This window comes from Lacerta agilis, chromosome 5, assembly GCF_009819535.1.
Source record: "Lacerta agilis isolate rLacAgi1 chromosome 5, rLacAgi1.pri, whole genome shotgun sequence".
In the NCBI taxonomy this organism is placed as follows: Eukaryota; Metazoa; Chordata; class Lepidosauria; order Squamata; family Lacertidae; genus Lacerta; species Lacerta agilis.
The window spans coordinates 32205849-32221777 of NC_046316.1; the positions used below are offsets into that span (position 1 = coordinate 32205849).

The window sequence follows — 15929 nt, forward strand, 5'->3', positions numbered from 1 at the left end:
GATTTTGTCTGGATTTTCGTCGTCTTAACCATGTGACAAAGTCAGATGCTTATCCAATGCCTAGGCTCGACAATTTAATCGAGAAAATTGGAAGCTGTAAATACATATCTAGTTTGGACTTAACAAAAGGATACTACCAGATTCCAATGGACCCAAAAGATAGGGAAAAGACCGCTTTCAGAAGTCCTATCGGTTTATATGAATTTACAGTCATGGCGTTCGGTCTAAAAAACGCACCAGCCACTTTCCAACGCCTCATGGATAAAGTTTTAAATGGGTTATATGACTTTACAATTGCGTATCTTGATGATATCGCCATATTTAGTAAAACTTGGGAGGAGCATAAAGGGCACTTAAAAATAGTGTTACAAAGAATCCAAGAGGCAGGTCTAACCATCAAGGCGGCAAAATGTCACATTGGGGGCAGTTCTATCAAATATTTGGGTCATATGATTGGGGATGGCCAAATTAAACCCTTATCTGCAAAAGTAGAAGCCATCGCTACCTGGCCGAAACCCACAACCAAGAAGAAAGTGAGAGCATTCTTGGGACTGGTGGGGTATTATCGTAAATTCATTCCCAATTTTAGTGAAATAGCTGCTCCTTTGTCTAGTCTGACAGGGAAAAAAATAACAGACCCCATCACGTGGACAGCAGCCTGTCAAACTGCTTTTGACAAGCTGAAGAACGCACTGATATCCCAACCAATACTAGCTACACCTGATTTTGGCAAGCCATTTACGGTCTACACGGACGCGTCTAATGATGGACTGGGCGCTGTGTTATGCCAGCCGGGAGCTGAGAACGAACTACATCCGGTCGTCTATCTCAGCAAAAAGTTGTTGCCTCGGGAGAAACATCTGTCAACGATCGAGAAAGAGTGTTTGGCCATCATCTGGGCTCTGCAACGTTTGAAGCCGTATCTGTGGGGACGATCATTTGAACTTTGTACGGATCACTCACCGCTGATCTGGCTACGATCCATGAAGACCAACAGCAAGTTAATGAGGTGGGCATTAATCTTGCAAGACTTTGATTTCACCATCAAATCAGTAAAAGGAACCCTGAACATTGTGGCTGATGCGTTGTCTCGAAAACCAGGGAGCCACGGCTGATCCGAAGACAAGCCATCACCACAACGATATTGCATGTCACTGGTACTATGTAATATTGCATGTATATAATGTTCACAACCATATGTACTTTTACTGAAGATGTAACTGTTTATGCTATAGTTAGGGAAATAAGGATAGAGTTATAAAATGTATTGTTTATGTTAATGTTTAAAAAATGTTGTTTGTATCAGAGGGATACTTTGGCTAGTAACTCCTCTGATACAAACCTAAAAAGGAGGGAGGTATGTGGAGAACTAGCCTCATGCCAGGTAGGGGTTAAATGTTCTGACAGTTAGAACCCTCAGGGGCGGGCTTAGCCTGGGTATAAAACACCCCTCCCAGTGGACAGTAAGGGAGTTGAAGTGTGGGCAGGAGATGTTGAGGAGAGTTGTAGTTGGAGTTGAAGTTGAGGTGTGAGTCAAGAGATAGAGCTGGGAGTTTAGAGTCTTAGGTGGAAGTTAGCAGAGAGGATAAAGAGATTGTGAAACGTGTTGTTATTGATATTTAGTTAACTATTAGAGGTAATAGGCCGGTAACATTTAGAGGTATTAGGCCGGTATAGGACAACTGTTATAAGCTACTTGAACAACCTTTCATTTATCAGCAACCACAAGCTTTGTACTCAATAAACAACTTTTTAGTTCACAATATCCTCGTCTGTGGTGAATGAAGTAAGCAGGATCCAGCTAGTAGTCTGAAGGGCTGCAGCTGGGGACTGTTTGTCGTTGGTGCAGCACTCATAGACCGTAAAACGTCCGGGGGTGGGCTGTACAGGGCGAAGGGCCCGCGACATATGCCTCCCAATTTTGAGAAAAGGTCTTCCTTGGATGCTATATAGCTATTTAACGAAATGAAATAAATCACTTAAAACCACATCTTAAAAATGTATTTATGCAATTTATATACTACTTAATATACCGGTAAATATAACTCTCTAAGTGGGTTAATAAAAAAAAAAAGCAAGGCAGTGTAATATACACTTCAATGCTTTGTACAGACTTGTATTGCCACTAGGCATATGCTGATGATCCTTTTTTCTTAACCATTTTGTTTCCTCTATATCTGTGCCAACATTTAAAAGATACCCACAAAGATGCATGATGCACAATTATATAGTGCATAATGAAACCAACCTTATTCTTTGACGTTTATTACAACCTAGTTTTTCTGCAGTGTCTGTCTGAGATCTGGTCACTACTGACGAACAGGTACAGGTAAGCAAAAGTATTTTCTTCCATGTATCTTTTTAATTTATTGTTTGGTGACATACCTTTGGTTTTAGTAAACTAAATGCAGGTTTAAAGTATATTTTACCTTTTTTTTTAAAAAAAAAAATCAAACATGTTAGCTAAACCTACACAGTTTAATGAATTGAGTTATGAGGTGTTACGGCTCCATTTCCAAGTTTCAGGCACAGGAATTCCCGGAATCTCCAGACTCAAGCTGTTAATCTGGGAGACAATGAGAACTGTATTTTCCAGGTAATAATTGGTGTCTGAAGGGTGTAGCAAGACTTTTAAAAAGAACTGGGGTTAGCAGCAGTGGTGTAGCATGGGTAGCCAGAACCCAAAGCAAGGCAAGTATTGCACCTCCTAACTTGTGGACCATTAGCACTTCCTCAGTTCCTTCCAGCGCTTCAGAATTGAACCTCTTACCGCCCAAGCACAACAACTGTATTTTAAGAAAATACTGATGTAATTAAAATGAAATTAAATTAATGATAGAATACTCAAATTTATTTTAAATCACTTACTTTTAAGTTGTGCAAATTTTTATATAGCAACATTGAATTCTACGTTGAAATCTCTCTCAATTGACAGTACTGCTAGGTTACTCAGTTTTTCTTGGCTCGTTGTGGATCTCTGATATGTTTGGATTAATTTAAGTTTTGAGAAACTTCTTTCACAACTGGCAGTTGAAACAATGATAGATAAAAGGATTCTTAACGTCACAACAAAGTTAGTCAAACTCTCTTGCAGCTTCCACTTGTACACCCACTAAGGCAAATCTAAAGCGGTTCAGTTAGCAATCTGCTTGTCAGGATTGACTTTCTTATACAGGACAATGTGACGCCGAAGGACATTTATTTTGGCAATCAGCTCTGCACAACTCTGTGTACTATTGTGGCCCCCAGCCCCCTCCAATATTTTATTGGGGAGCTGAAGACCCCTGGGTCCCTAGGAGTTAGCTCCTATGTGTAGATGAATAGTATTTTTTTTGGGGGGGGGACCACATTGAGTCACTTTTATGACTTGCTCCATTTTTACTTTTTACCACTCAGTGCCTTCACTGTATAACAATTTCTTACAACTGCAGGATTAGTCAAGTGTTAAAACATCCCTGTTGGATCAGACCAAAGGTTCATAGAATCCAGCTTCCAGCCCATTTATCAGACCTTTCAACACCCATCAGGTCTCATCAAGATCTTTCTTCAATGTATTTAGTGTTTCCCCTGAAGCCTTTTTCCATAAGGACTCATATATTTGGACAGATGATACTGTAGTTCTTTTCAAAACTCAGGTCCAATATGTGGCTGTTTTGGGGAGTGGCCTGCTTTGTCCAGCAGGCTCTGAAATCTGAAGAATTCATAAGCGGAAGACATTTGAATCCTCAAGAATTCATGACTATTGTAAGTTGATAATTCAGGTGCCCTTGAAAACAGTAGGTTGTGATTCCAAGCAGAATCGCCATGCTTGACATGGTTATCTCACACTGCTAATTAATCTGAATGTGCTTGAAACAATTCTCCTCTCTGCAGGAGAAATTTGATCCAGTTCGCATTTCAAACAGAATCTTCCTAATTTGCATTTTTTGAAACAAAACACAAACCAAAACACAGCCACCGATCAACATGGGCACTTCTCCAAATTTTGCAAAGCTGTTCTTCAGCCAAGTAAAGCAAATAGAAGTGTACATTGCCAGGGTAAAATGTGCTTTAAAATGCAAATATGAGTGAAAATAACATACCAAAAAAATGCATTTTCTCTGGCAAAATTGGCTGGCAGAAAAGTGTTCTTTGGGCAAAATTGCATGCAAACATGAGTATATTATGAGAGTTTAGGGGAGCAATAGGGAACCCAAGGCTCTCCAGGTGTTGTTGGACTACAACTCCCATCATCCTTGACTCTTGGCCATGCTGCCTGGTACTGATAGGAGCTGGAGCCCAGCTATACCCCCAGGTTTCCCATTCCTGGTGTAGGGCTAGTAAAGTTATTTAACAATAATTTTGGCTCTGGGAAGTTTTTTGAGATATTGTAGCAACTGTCCCAAAAATCTTTTATATCAAGCTTTTCTATTTCCATCCCTCTCCACGCACAGCCCGAAATCATCCAGTATTGGGAATACCCCAGTGAAGAGTATGCAATATTGACAGAGGATGGCTATTACCTGCAGGCAAACAGAATTCCACATGGAATAAACTGTTCTGAGAAGACAGGTATCTCTGGAATGTAACTGGTGTTTGTATGGTAGTTTGAGGTGTTCATATTTATTTCTTAGGACAACTTTCCTGGTGCTTTCATTATGGAGTAGTATGTCATACGAGGTTAGCAAGCTAACAAAAGTAACTAACAGCACATAACAATTTCTAGGGGTAATAATTCTTTAAAAGTGATTATCTGTGTCCCAACAGGATCTGCCAAACTAGAGCCACGGAGGGGAATTCTATCAGTGGGTACAAACTTACTTTTGTGCCCCTTCCCTTCACTATTAGTAATTCTGTTTTTATCCACTACTGTTTTGTGCCTTGAGCTGTAGCCTGTGAGGTCTAAAAAGGGTATGGAAGGTGAGATAAGGGGTGGAGTGGAGTGGAGTGTTCTGGGAATTTTTTATATTTAAACCCTTATGCTCTTAGACTCCCAACCCTACACACGCACACACAACATAGAAGAAGGTCAGAGATAAGAAACACATAGGATTAGAACCACATTGTTTATGCTACAATGCAGATAAGGAGAAAGATCCTTTCATATTTCAGTGCAGATCAAATAACCAGAAGGTATCAGTACAGTGGTACCTCGGTTTACAAACTTAATCTGTTCTGAAAGATGTTCTTAAACTGAAACCATTCTTAAACTGAGTCATGCTTTCCCCAATGAGGCCTCCTGCCGCCGGTGCCCTTGCACCATTTGGATTCCATTCTTAGACCGAAGCAAAGTTCTCAAACGAGGACACTACTTCCGGTTTTGCAGAGTTCATAAACTGAATTGTTCGTAAACAGGACTGTTCTTAAACCGAGGTACCACTGTATTAGTAAAAAGAAATAAAGAAAGGTAGAAACACTTAATGTTTGTTTTTTTAAAGAGCTTTTCTGTTTTCTCTCTCTTATACCTTTACAAATATAAATTGAATATTTACTCTCTCCTGATGCTTTGGAGAGTTGTTTGGAAAAGATAATTTCAATAGATGTCAGTTCTTCATCTGTTCATGAAGATAATGGTGGCATTGCGGTGCTTCACTCTTCTCTGCCTGAAGGCAGGTCGCTATCAGCGGCAACACCTGCAGTCATCTCAGTAGGCAGAGTTCATCACCCGCAGGTGAAGCAAGGCAAGCCCACCTTACCCTCTTGTGGGGGGAAGAAAAGTCATGGCGTTTTATGTAAAGGTAAAGGTAAAGGTACCCCTGACAGTTAAGTCCAGTAACAAATGATTCTGGGGTCATCTCGCTTTACTGGCCAAGGGAGCCGGCGTTTGTCCTCAGACAGCTTCTGGGTCATGTGGCCAGCATGACTAAGCCGCTTCTGGCAAACCAGAGCAGTGCACGGAAACGCGGAACCTTTTTATCTACTTGCACTTTGATGTGCTTTCGAACTGCTAGGTGGGCAGAACTGGAACCGAACAACGGGAGCTCACCCCATCGCAAGGATTCGAACTGCCAACCTTCCGATTGGCAAGCCCTAGGCTCAGTGGTTTAGACCACAGTGCCACCCACATCCCTTGGCATTTTATGTAGGCTTACACAAAATGTAGATGCTGGTCCTCACACATGATATGCAAATGTTTTCTGAGGCCCCAGGAACTTTCTGTCTTCCCTCATTGGGTCCCGAACCCCGTTTTTGACCTTGGGCAGGTATACGATGAACTTCCTTAACCCCTCTCTCCTCTGCCTTGAGCAGATACCAGTGGGGAATTTTGATGCTCTGCAAGCACCCATACTCCAATTATCTAATATTCTCTTTGTTTTACAGGGCACAGATCAGTTGTGTTATTGGTAGCTGATTTGTTTTTGGAAGGCAGGAGCTGGATTGCAAATCTACCCTGCAATAGTCTGGGATTTATTCTAGCAGATGCTGGTTATGATGTCTGGATACTAAACAACAGGGGGACCACCTGGTCTAGAAGACACAAGCGCTTCTCTATATTTCAAAAAGAATTTTGGAATTTCAGGTAAGTACAAAGGAGTGTTGTTGCTTGGATGAGTGGGATGCTTTTCCTGAGAACTGTCCCAGCCTGTATCCATCTAACTTGAGTGCTTAAGCATTTTACTTTGTCCTGCCTTGTAGCAGGACAAGCCTAAACTATCTTAAGTAAGAGCGGAAGGGCATCACTGGAACCACCAAATACTGCAGGAAATGTTTCCTTTGTTAGAAAATTAGAAGAGGGGTAGACTTGATCTGCAGAAGGAAAGGTGTGTTTAAAGTCCATATTGCGTACATTGAAATCTTAATGAATGAGAAAACAAATAGATATACATTTCCGAAATGAATGTGTACATCATAATCTCTACTATGAGGGCCAGCCCATCCATGAGGCAAGGTGAGGTGACAGCCTCAGACAGCAGCTTAGCAGATCCAGCCTCCAAGGAATGCTGTCATGGTGGCAGAAATGACTGTGGCATGCTGTTTGGAGGCCAGAACTGACACTTCCTTGGCAACCCCTCAGGACTCCTCCTACCCCCAAGAAGAAAATGGTGGGGGCTGCCCTCTGGACTCTCGTGGTTGTACCAAGTGCACCAAAATGCACCTACTTGGGGAAAGTGTGCATAAAGGTGCTTATGTTAGTTGCATTACTGCAGAGAAAATTTGCAAAAATGTGTATATCTGGCAAAATTGCATACGAATGTGTGCATGTTAGAAGAAATTTCTGATAGAATGACAATGAATTATCATGGTGACCTTTAAAGAAAATTGTAAACTAATGTGGAAATAAGGGGAACCGAACCTAAATTGAATAAATTGAGAAATTGAGAAAAACCAAAATTGACAGTTGAAAGGGAATTATGAATTGCCATTTAAAACTAACACAGTTGAGCTATCTAATTATATAAACACACACATTCTTTACTATGGTCCAAAGAACCACAAAAAACAGTTTTGAAAGCAAGTTACAGTAGAAATACAGGGGTAAAACTCCAAGGCAGCCACTATGTTTTATCCAGAGCATTTTGATTTATATTACCTCCAAAAGAAACTTAGTCACGGACAGGGTAGTATTATTTGACTTATCTTCAAGAAGATACTTGAGATAAAAGGTTTCAGATTTCCCGAGTAAGTTTACCAATAAGGGCTTAATTAATTGATCCCTGGCTTGTTTATACTAGCCACAGTGTAGTAGGATATGCTTCATGCAATCAACATCCTGAGAACATAAACAGCCTATACTGATAAGGTCTGCTGGTCAGGCTGCCGTTTAGTACTTCAGATGGAAATACATTTAATCTGGCTTTGGTAAACAGTTAATGATAGGTACTGACAGATTCATAAAATATGAAGGTAACTGAAAACCATGTCCATATTGAATTCAGATGCAAAATGTCCACAGGTTACATAAGGCAGTATCATAGCCCAGATGATATAAAAAGGACTGTGAAAGTCCAATCGAAGAGGCTTTTGGGGCCATATATCCCTTTAACATGTGGCCAATGTACATATTTGACAACCTAACTGGGCTAGTTTAGGTAAAGGTAAAGGGACCCCTGACCATTAGGTCCAGTTGCGGACAACTCTGGGGTTGCGGCGCTCATCTCGCTTTACTAGCCGAGGGAGCCGACGTACAGCTTCTGGGTCATGTGGCCAGCATGACTAAGCCGCTTCTGGCGAACCAGAGCAACGCACAGAAATGCTGTTTACCTTCCCGCTGGAGCGGTACCTATTTATCTACTTGCAATTTGACATGCTTTCGAACTGCTAGGTTGGCAGGAGCAAGGACTGAGCAACGGGAGCTCATCCCTTCGTGGGGATTCAAACCGCCGACCTACTGATCGGCAAGCCCTAGGCTCTGTGGTTTAGAACACAGTGCCACCCGCTAGTTTAAGTGGGATACAAAAGTTTAATAAATAATGAATATATATTTGCTCTTTGTTTCCTTACTATTTTCATGGGACAATAAACTTGGAACATTATCTTCCAAATTTCTAGGTTATCATGACCAATGTATTGTATTTTTTGTATTGATAAATTAATGTACAAAATTGTATGTAAATGCAGATGGTCAAAATTTCACTGGTATTCTGTCTATGTCTTTCAGTTTTCATGAAATGGCAATCTATGATATTCCAGCAGCCATAAACTTTATTCTGCAGAAGACTAAGCAAAAAAGCTTGTATTATATTGGTCATTCCCAGGGAGGTGCATTGGGTAAGTGAAGAACAGAATGAAATGTCTCTTACCTTCTTGCGTACTTGAGGAACCTGCTAGGGATGTGGTCCAATCTCAGGACTCTTAGGAAGACTACAGAAAAGAAAAGAAAAGAAAAGAAAGACAAGTTAAAGCATAGCTTTTTAAAAAAATATGCAGCGTTTACATATGTTCCAAGAGAAGTCATTTCAGTATCAGGACTTCAATAGTTAATCCAGGGCTCAGAACATGGTCAGGAGAGGAGGGCTACAGTTTAATGGACAGAGGCTTGGTGACCTTAAGGTATGGATGGGGAATATTTGGCACTCCAAATTTGGTCTCCAACTCCCAGCAGCCTCAGCAGCATGGTCAACAGGCAAGGATTATGGAAATCCGACAATATCTGGAGGGCTACAGCTTCCTCACTTCTGCTTTAAGAGCATGAGAACACAAGTTTTGGCTTATTAGATCACAATAAGATCCACCCTCTTGTATCTGAAAGGCTTAACAGCTACTCATGAAAGTGGTGGTTATCCCTGTTGCCTGGATCTGCAACCTACCTGATCGAACCCAGCTGTGCATGGAGCACAACACCATTTTCATCACTACTTTCACCTACTTCCTGTTACACTTCTTAGAACCCAGGTCTCCAATGTAGCTCAGTACTGGGAGATGAAGGGAGAGAAAATAAAGTACTTATTTATAGGGTGTATTGTATGCAATACACTACCACAAAAGTTGGTGATGGGCTGGCTACAAATGTAGATGTTTGCAAAATGGGATTGTAAAAACCCATTACCATTAAAAGTATTAATGGTTACTAGTCATGATGGCTATATACTGCCTACGTTTCTCTGATTGCTATTCACTAGAGCAGGCATAGGCAAACTCCAGCCCTCCAGATGTTTTGGACTACCATTCCCATCATCCCTAGCTAATAGGACCAGTGGTCAGGGATGATGGGAATTGTAGTCCCAAACATCTGGAGGGCCAGAGTTTGCCTATGCCTGCACTAGAGAAAGAAAGCAGGATAGGCCGCTACTCCTCATGTCCTATTTTCCTATAAGCATCTTGTTGGCCACTGCAAGGAACAGGGTGCTGGACTAGCTAGGCCTTTGGTCTGGTCCAGCAGGGCTCCTAGTGGCAGGTGCAGCTGGTAGAAATGGATGTGCTGTGTGCAGGTGTCACCTTAGGCTCCTTTGAATGCTTCCAGCTTTAAAAAGGCCAAGCTGTCCCAACAAACAGGTCAGAATGGCTGACTGGGACAATTACAATTACATCCTGGACCCTCCACATCTGCCTGCCTGCGGCTTCGGCTGTGCAGCATATACATGAATAATCTCCATTTCTGGTGCAAGTGAGCAAAGTGTGTGTGAGAGAGCAGCAGACATGAAAGAACAGGATCCTGCTCAGCACTTACATGTGACGGATTCTCTTCAATACTCCAGTGCCTAATTTAAGACTGGTGCACATCCAACATCCAAACAGCAAATCAACCTGAACTCGTTGAATGGCAAGAATTTCAAAAGAAGAGAGATGGGAAACCTTTGACATTCTGGATGCTTTTGGACCCCAATTCCCATCAGCTGCAGCAAGTATGGCTGATGGGAGTTGTAGTCCAGCAGCAACTGGAGAGCCACAGGTTTCTTATCCCTTATTTGCTTGTTTGTTTGTTTTTTTAAAAACTTTCTTTTCTCCAGGTTTAATTGCCTTTTCCACCATGCCTCAGCTTGCTAAAAAGGTTAAACTCTTCATGGCCTTTGCTCCTGCCTACACATTGGTAGGCTTCAGTGGATTCTTTTCATTCCTTCTACACCTTCCTGAAGCATTGATAAGAGTAGGTATTACTCAAGCGTTTGCCATTGTACAGACCCAAAAATTTAATATACGGAGAGTTACCCTTCCTGCCGTCCACTCTGTTTCTTTATGTCAACATTGAGTGTGAACCTGAGAAAGTGCTTTCTTGGTGGTTGTTTCCAGACAGAAGGAAGTCTATGTCACAGCCATGTAAGAAGGCAATGATTTCGATTCCAAACTGTATGCATCACAACCAGCACAGTTTGTGTTCTGCTGCTGTTCAGCTCCTGCCAAATACTCTGTCATCTTGCTGTCCACTATTCAACTTAAGTTAACAGAGATTGCCCTTTCCTAGGACACTACTCCCAAACCATTTTGGAACTATCAATGGGCCCCCCTCTGCCAATCTTAACACCTGAGAGGTTGTGTGGGAAGAAGGTGATTGCTCAAGTGGTTGCAGGGCATGCCTACATGGTATATGAGTGTAACACAGACATATAAAGTCATACCTCTTCTTGTGAATGCTTCATGTTGCATTTTTTTGGACTAAGAATGTGGCAAATCCGGAAGTGTTTATTTCTGGGTTTCGCTGCGTGGTTTGCACATGTGCAGAAGCACCGCTCTGGTTGCAGACTTTTCAGTATGCGAACGGCACCCCGGAATGGATCGTGTCCGCAACCAGAGGTACCACTGTACAGAAAATCTATTCCTGTCTCGAACCTTAATGTTTCCTTCAATGAAAAGACCATTATTTAGAAATGCTTCAGATTTTTATTCTTATTTTTATACAGCTTATATGGGGCGATAAAGAATACTGTGTTCTCAGTAATGAAATAAAAGCTATCAATGCGAAGATATGCAGCCATCCAGTAATTGACAAAATTTGTCTACAACTCCTTTCCTTTCTTCAAGGAAGCAATGAAAAAAACCTAAATGTGGTAGGTAGTTTCATTCTCTGTTATTTATTTATTTATTTATTTTTCTTTTTTTACAAAAAGAAGAATTTGCTATATACATATACACAGCAACAAAAGAAAAGCAATCATAGAATATGTTTCTTGCCATAATTCTGAGCTCTTTTAGGCAGCCCTTCCATAGTGAAATTCTTGAAGCCTCTTTTAATAAATGTTAATCAACCATCTTTTAAAATTTATTTTCAAAGTTTACTTCCATCCAGTAGATAAGTGGTCACTTACACATCAGCACAGAAGAGGCAATGCACCCCACTCAAGAAACCAAAAAAGTCTCAGAGTTGATTATTTTAACTGCATGTGCTAATTTCCAGATGCAAAGTTAGAAGGAATTACTATAGAGGGGTGGGCTATGACCTCTATGCCTGCTTTGTGTGTGTCCAGGTGTTCACTGTTGATACCAAGGCGACTTCAAGGCCCCTGCTTTTCCATCTTATGACTCTTTATCAACTGGACTCACAGTATGGGTGGGGGATACACATCTAGGTACCCAGACACCTTTTCATCAGAAACTTGCTCCATGTGCAACATGAAATTGTGTGTATGCTATTCCAACTTGATTGCCACGATCTATTCTGAATGAATGTGTTCCTTGAAAACTCAAGAATGCGGTTATAAAAAACATTTTCTTTCCTATCATTCTTCCAGAGTCGGGTAGATGTGTATGTTGGAATTTTGCCTGATTTTTCTTCTGTAAAAACTATCATACATTGGAGTCAGGTACAGTTTAATGTTTACCTTCTCAGCATTTCACATATCAGGAGTCAAAAGTTTGACGAGGTTGATAGATACGTTAATAATCTTCTATGTGACTTTCTTGAGACACCACTGTTTTTACCAGAGTTTTCGGTCCTTTTATTGGCCAGGGTAGATGGGTGGAAATTCTGATAACCAAGATCCCTACATTTTGAATTTTCTTTTGACTATCCATCTTTCAGAGGATTTTGCATTTTGAACATGCACCAGATTTCAAATTGTGTATAAGTCTTTTCCATCTTTCTAGGTTGCTAAATCAAACCAATTTAAATATTTTGATTATGGATCAAATAACAAAGCTGTCTACAACATGGTAAGTGATTTGGATTCTAATGAGTGATTTTGCTTGCAGGTTAAACATTCAGTGTGAACTGTATTGTGATTTCTGAGTTCTTACATACTTCCTTTTTGAAAGAGTTGGATAACAGCTAGGGACTCTGCCCTACAGCAGCAAATATAACGTATTAAGTGTGTTGTAATGTGTGACACTAGATGGGGTTGATGGGTAATGGCAAAATTCCATATCTTTTTTTTAAACCTTTTTTTAAAAGCATTTTTCACAGTGTTTTTTATATCTGTCTAGATCCAGCCAAAGACACAGAACTGGTTAAAATTATGGGTTTGTCTAGTAAAATGGTGGCATTTAGAAGCCCATCTAGTTCAACATTGTCCATACTGATTGGCAGCTGCTGTCATTCCAAGCCCTACCTGGAATGCTTTAATAAATCAGTTTAATGGACTCTGATATTTAGTACTGAGAAGCGAAATTCATAACATAAATTTCTGTAATGCACGTAGATCACCATCATAAGACTGCTGCACCTCTGCTACAAATACTTTGGTTGAAATTCAGTATTTTTAGGAGAGGGGCAACAGTCTTACGATGGTGATTTATGTACATTACAAATTTATTAAAGCATCTGAGTACATTAAATAAGTCAAAGCAAATATTATAAAATATAAAATGTCTAAATCTAAAAATTCAAATTCTCACATGTGGGATCTCAAAAGTTTTTTTTTTTATAGTTAACTTTTATGGGACTATTTGTACACAAATCCTTTTAAAGCAATTTGTACCCCCACTTTGTTTCATGTAGAACATTGTAAAGAACCTGTTAGATTTTTAGTATGGAATTATCCAAGCTCATGGTTTTGCATGTTCGGACCCAGAAACCTTCCCTTAAAGAATTCACGCATGACTCAAATATTTGGTTTGGTTTATGGCAGAATTTAGGCCACAACTTTCTTGATTACAGCATGTGAGTGGTTGCATAGGCTCTGGTTCTACTAGCTCCCTGCTATGCAGGTAGCGCTGACCCAGAGTTCCAGCATAGGTATGCCAAGGGTATAATTGGATAAGCAGAAAGCCGGGAGCAGACTATCTCTGCCACCCAAATGTCTCAGGCACGGGCACAACCCCCTCTCAGGGGTTGACCATACCATCGAGTCCCTGGATTCCTTTAACGGAATACCCTTTACATAGGGATAGCGAGAGCATTCTCCCATCCCTGTCACCTGAACCAGAGCCTATCTGCAATCTTACAAGTTGTGATGGTTTGCTATGTGGCAGGCAAAACCCAAATGGCACCAGCCAATCAGCCAAATGGGGAAAATTCCTCCCGTGCACCTGTCCCAACGACACACGACACACAATGGCATAGCAAGGTCAAGTGCAACAGCCCTAAAATTAGGGAGAGGTGGGCGGGTGTTCCGAATGCATGCACCGAAAGAGGAAGCTCTGGGACACGTGCATGGGCATTTTTGGTCCCTCGATACACTTAGACTGCACCCCATTGGCCAGATTGAACCCAGCATCGAGGAACCTTCCCATCGGCTGTTGTGGCTAACCAATCGAAGCCACCCACAACACAGGGTGTCAGTTTCCAGGTCTCACCGCAATACGTGCCCTCTTTAAGGGAAAACCCGATTTGGCACAGTATATTCAATCTGGCACTTTCAGAACCAATATTTAAAACAAAGGACATCTATCTTTCATGTTGAAACTCACACGTCTCTGAATTCTGTAATGCAGTTCTCCAACCAAAATAATGAAAATATTAGGGAACAACTACAAATTTGTTTTTCAGTAAAACTGTAAAAATAAATACAAAACTGCATAATATTACCCAAAACTGCTTGCAAAAATATGTATATTACTAGCAAATTTGAGTACAGAAATCTGTGTTAGGTAAAATTGTGTTCAAAAATACATAGATTAGGAGACATATGGAGGCAAATGCATACACATTTTCATGAAGATTTAAAATAATAGCAAATTGTTGCAGAAATGGTGCAAACTGGGGGGGGGAATGAAAAACTAAGAGAAACCATAAATGACAGATTAACCCAGCCCTACTAAAAAGTAAGCCCCACAGGAGTTAGTGCTAGGTAAATGAGTATAGGATTCTAACTAAAATCTTTAATATAATTCATTTCCCTACTGTTACTGGTCCAGAGTACATAATTAGATACTGACAGATGGTTAAAGAATGATTTTCAAGGGACAGTTGTTTGGCATCCAATACATTTGAAGATCCAAAAGATGTCTTGAAAAGGATAAAAATGATTAAAAAATTGATAAAAATGATAAAAAATTACAGTTATGGAAAATAGATAAGATTAAATAAAGATAGAAGTTTGATAAGGGAATTAGATTTAGAATAAGATTAGTATAGATTGATGATTATATAATGTTAAGAATTTACTAACGATGTTATATAATGAAAGCAGAAGGAGGGGACATGAGGAAGTCAATTAAGGAAGAGAATGATTATAGTGTTATAGTTGTGTTTGTTGTTTTTTCTTTGTATTTTTTCACTTTTTTATTTTATGTATTTTTGTATTTTATATAATTTTTGTTATTTTGTCATTGTTTTCTTGTAATATATTGTTGAAAATTTAATAAAATTTCTTTTAAAAAATAAAATAAAAATGATAAAAATGTAAAAGTGAAAATCTGGGAAACTCTTAAAAATTCCGCAGTGGCTTATCTTTCATGTTTTTATTTGCTGGGGGGTTGTGGTTGTTTCTCCTGTTGAGATCCACTCTGCTTTTTCTTTGCAACACTATGTTTCATAATCAAAGAAAGTGCTAGCAGATTCTGTGAGATATAATCCCTATAAATTCCCCATTTTTTTATGGCGAGAGTGTCCAGTTTATACCATACAGCACAAACTTTCAATTTTCTTCATAGCCATCTCAGTTTTTCCCCAAGCTAGTTTGCTGTGACATTGCTTTATTTTCACAACTGGTGGCCTCTTTCACCTAGGAACTCAGCTTTAATTAAGAGTCCTTGTCAGCGTTGGTCACTTTGAACCAGTCCTGCAACTACATTAGCTGAAGGAGCGTCTCTACCCTATCGTTCAGCCCAAACACTGAGGTCCAGCTCTGAGGGCCTTCTGGCGGTCCCCTCACTATGAGAAGTGAGGTTGCAGGGAATCAGGCAGAAGGCCTTCTTGGTAGTGGCACCTGTCCTGTGGAATGCCCTCCCATCAGATGTCAAGGAAATAAACAACTATCTGACTTTTAGAAGACATCTGAAGTCAGCCCTGTTTAGGGAAGTTTTTATTGTTTGATGTTTTATCATGTTTTTAATATTCAGTTGGGAGCTGCCCAGCATGGCTGTGGGATATAAATAAATAAAATTAAATTAAATTAAAAAAATAAAATTAAAAAAAAATATTACCCCATGATTTGCAAACTATGTGAGCTGAACTACCTTCCAGCAGTCATACTGGG

The 15929-nt window shown here is 40.2% G+C and overlaps 1 protein-coding gene across 1 annotated transcript; it reads left to right on the forward strand.

The window, feature by feature from the left end:
- Positions 1-3642: 3642 nt before the first annotated feature.
- On the forward strand, positions 3643-13037 carry LOC117046261 (lysosomal acid lipase/cholesteryl ester hydrolase-like). Its single transcript, XM_033148061.1, has 9 exons — positions 3643-3744; positions 4434-4551; positions 6301-6499; positions 8579-8688; positions 10368-10504; positions 11256-11402; positions 12084-12155; positions 12439-12504; positions 12990-13037. Exons 1-9 carry the CDS (start codon positions 3643-3645, stop codon positions 13035-13037), a joined length of 999 nt encoding a protein of 332 aa, XP_033003952.1.
- The last annotated feature ends 2892 nt before the right edge of the window (positions 13038-15929 follow it).

What these genes read in the sequence shown, in the direction of transcription:
- LOC117046261 (XM_033148061.1), top strand. Translation starts at nt 3,643, where the DNA reads ATGTGGCTGTTTTGGGGAGTGGCCTGCTTTGTCCAGCAGGCTCTGAAA. An exon ending in AAAGAATTTTGGAATTTCAG is followed by an intron (nt 6,500 to 8,578) that starts GTAAGTACAAAG and finishes TATGTCTTTCAG; the next exon opens with TTTTCATGAAATGGCAATCT. An exon ending in TTCCTGAAGCATTGATAAGA is followed by an intron (nt 10,505 to 11,255) that starts GTAGGTATTACT and finishes ATTTTTATACAG; the next exon opens with CTTATATGGGGCGATAAAGA.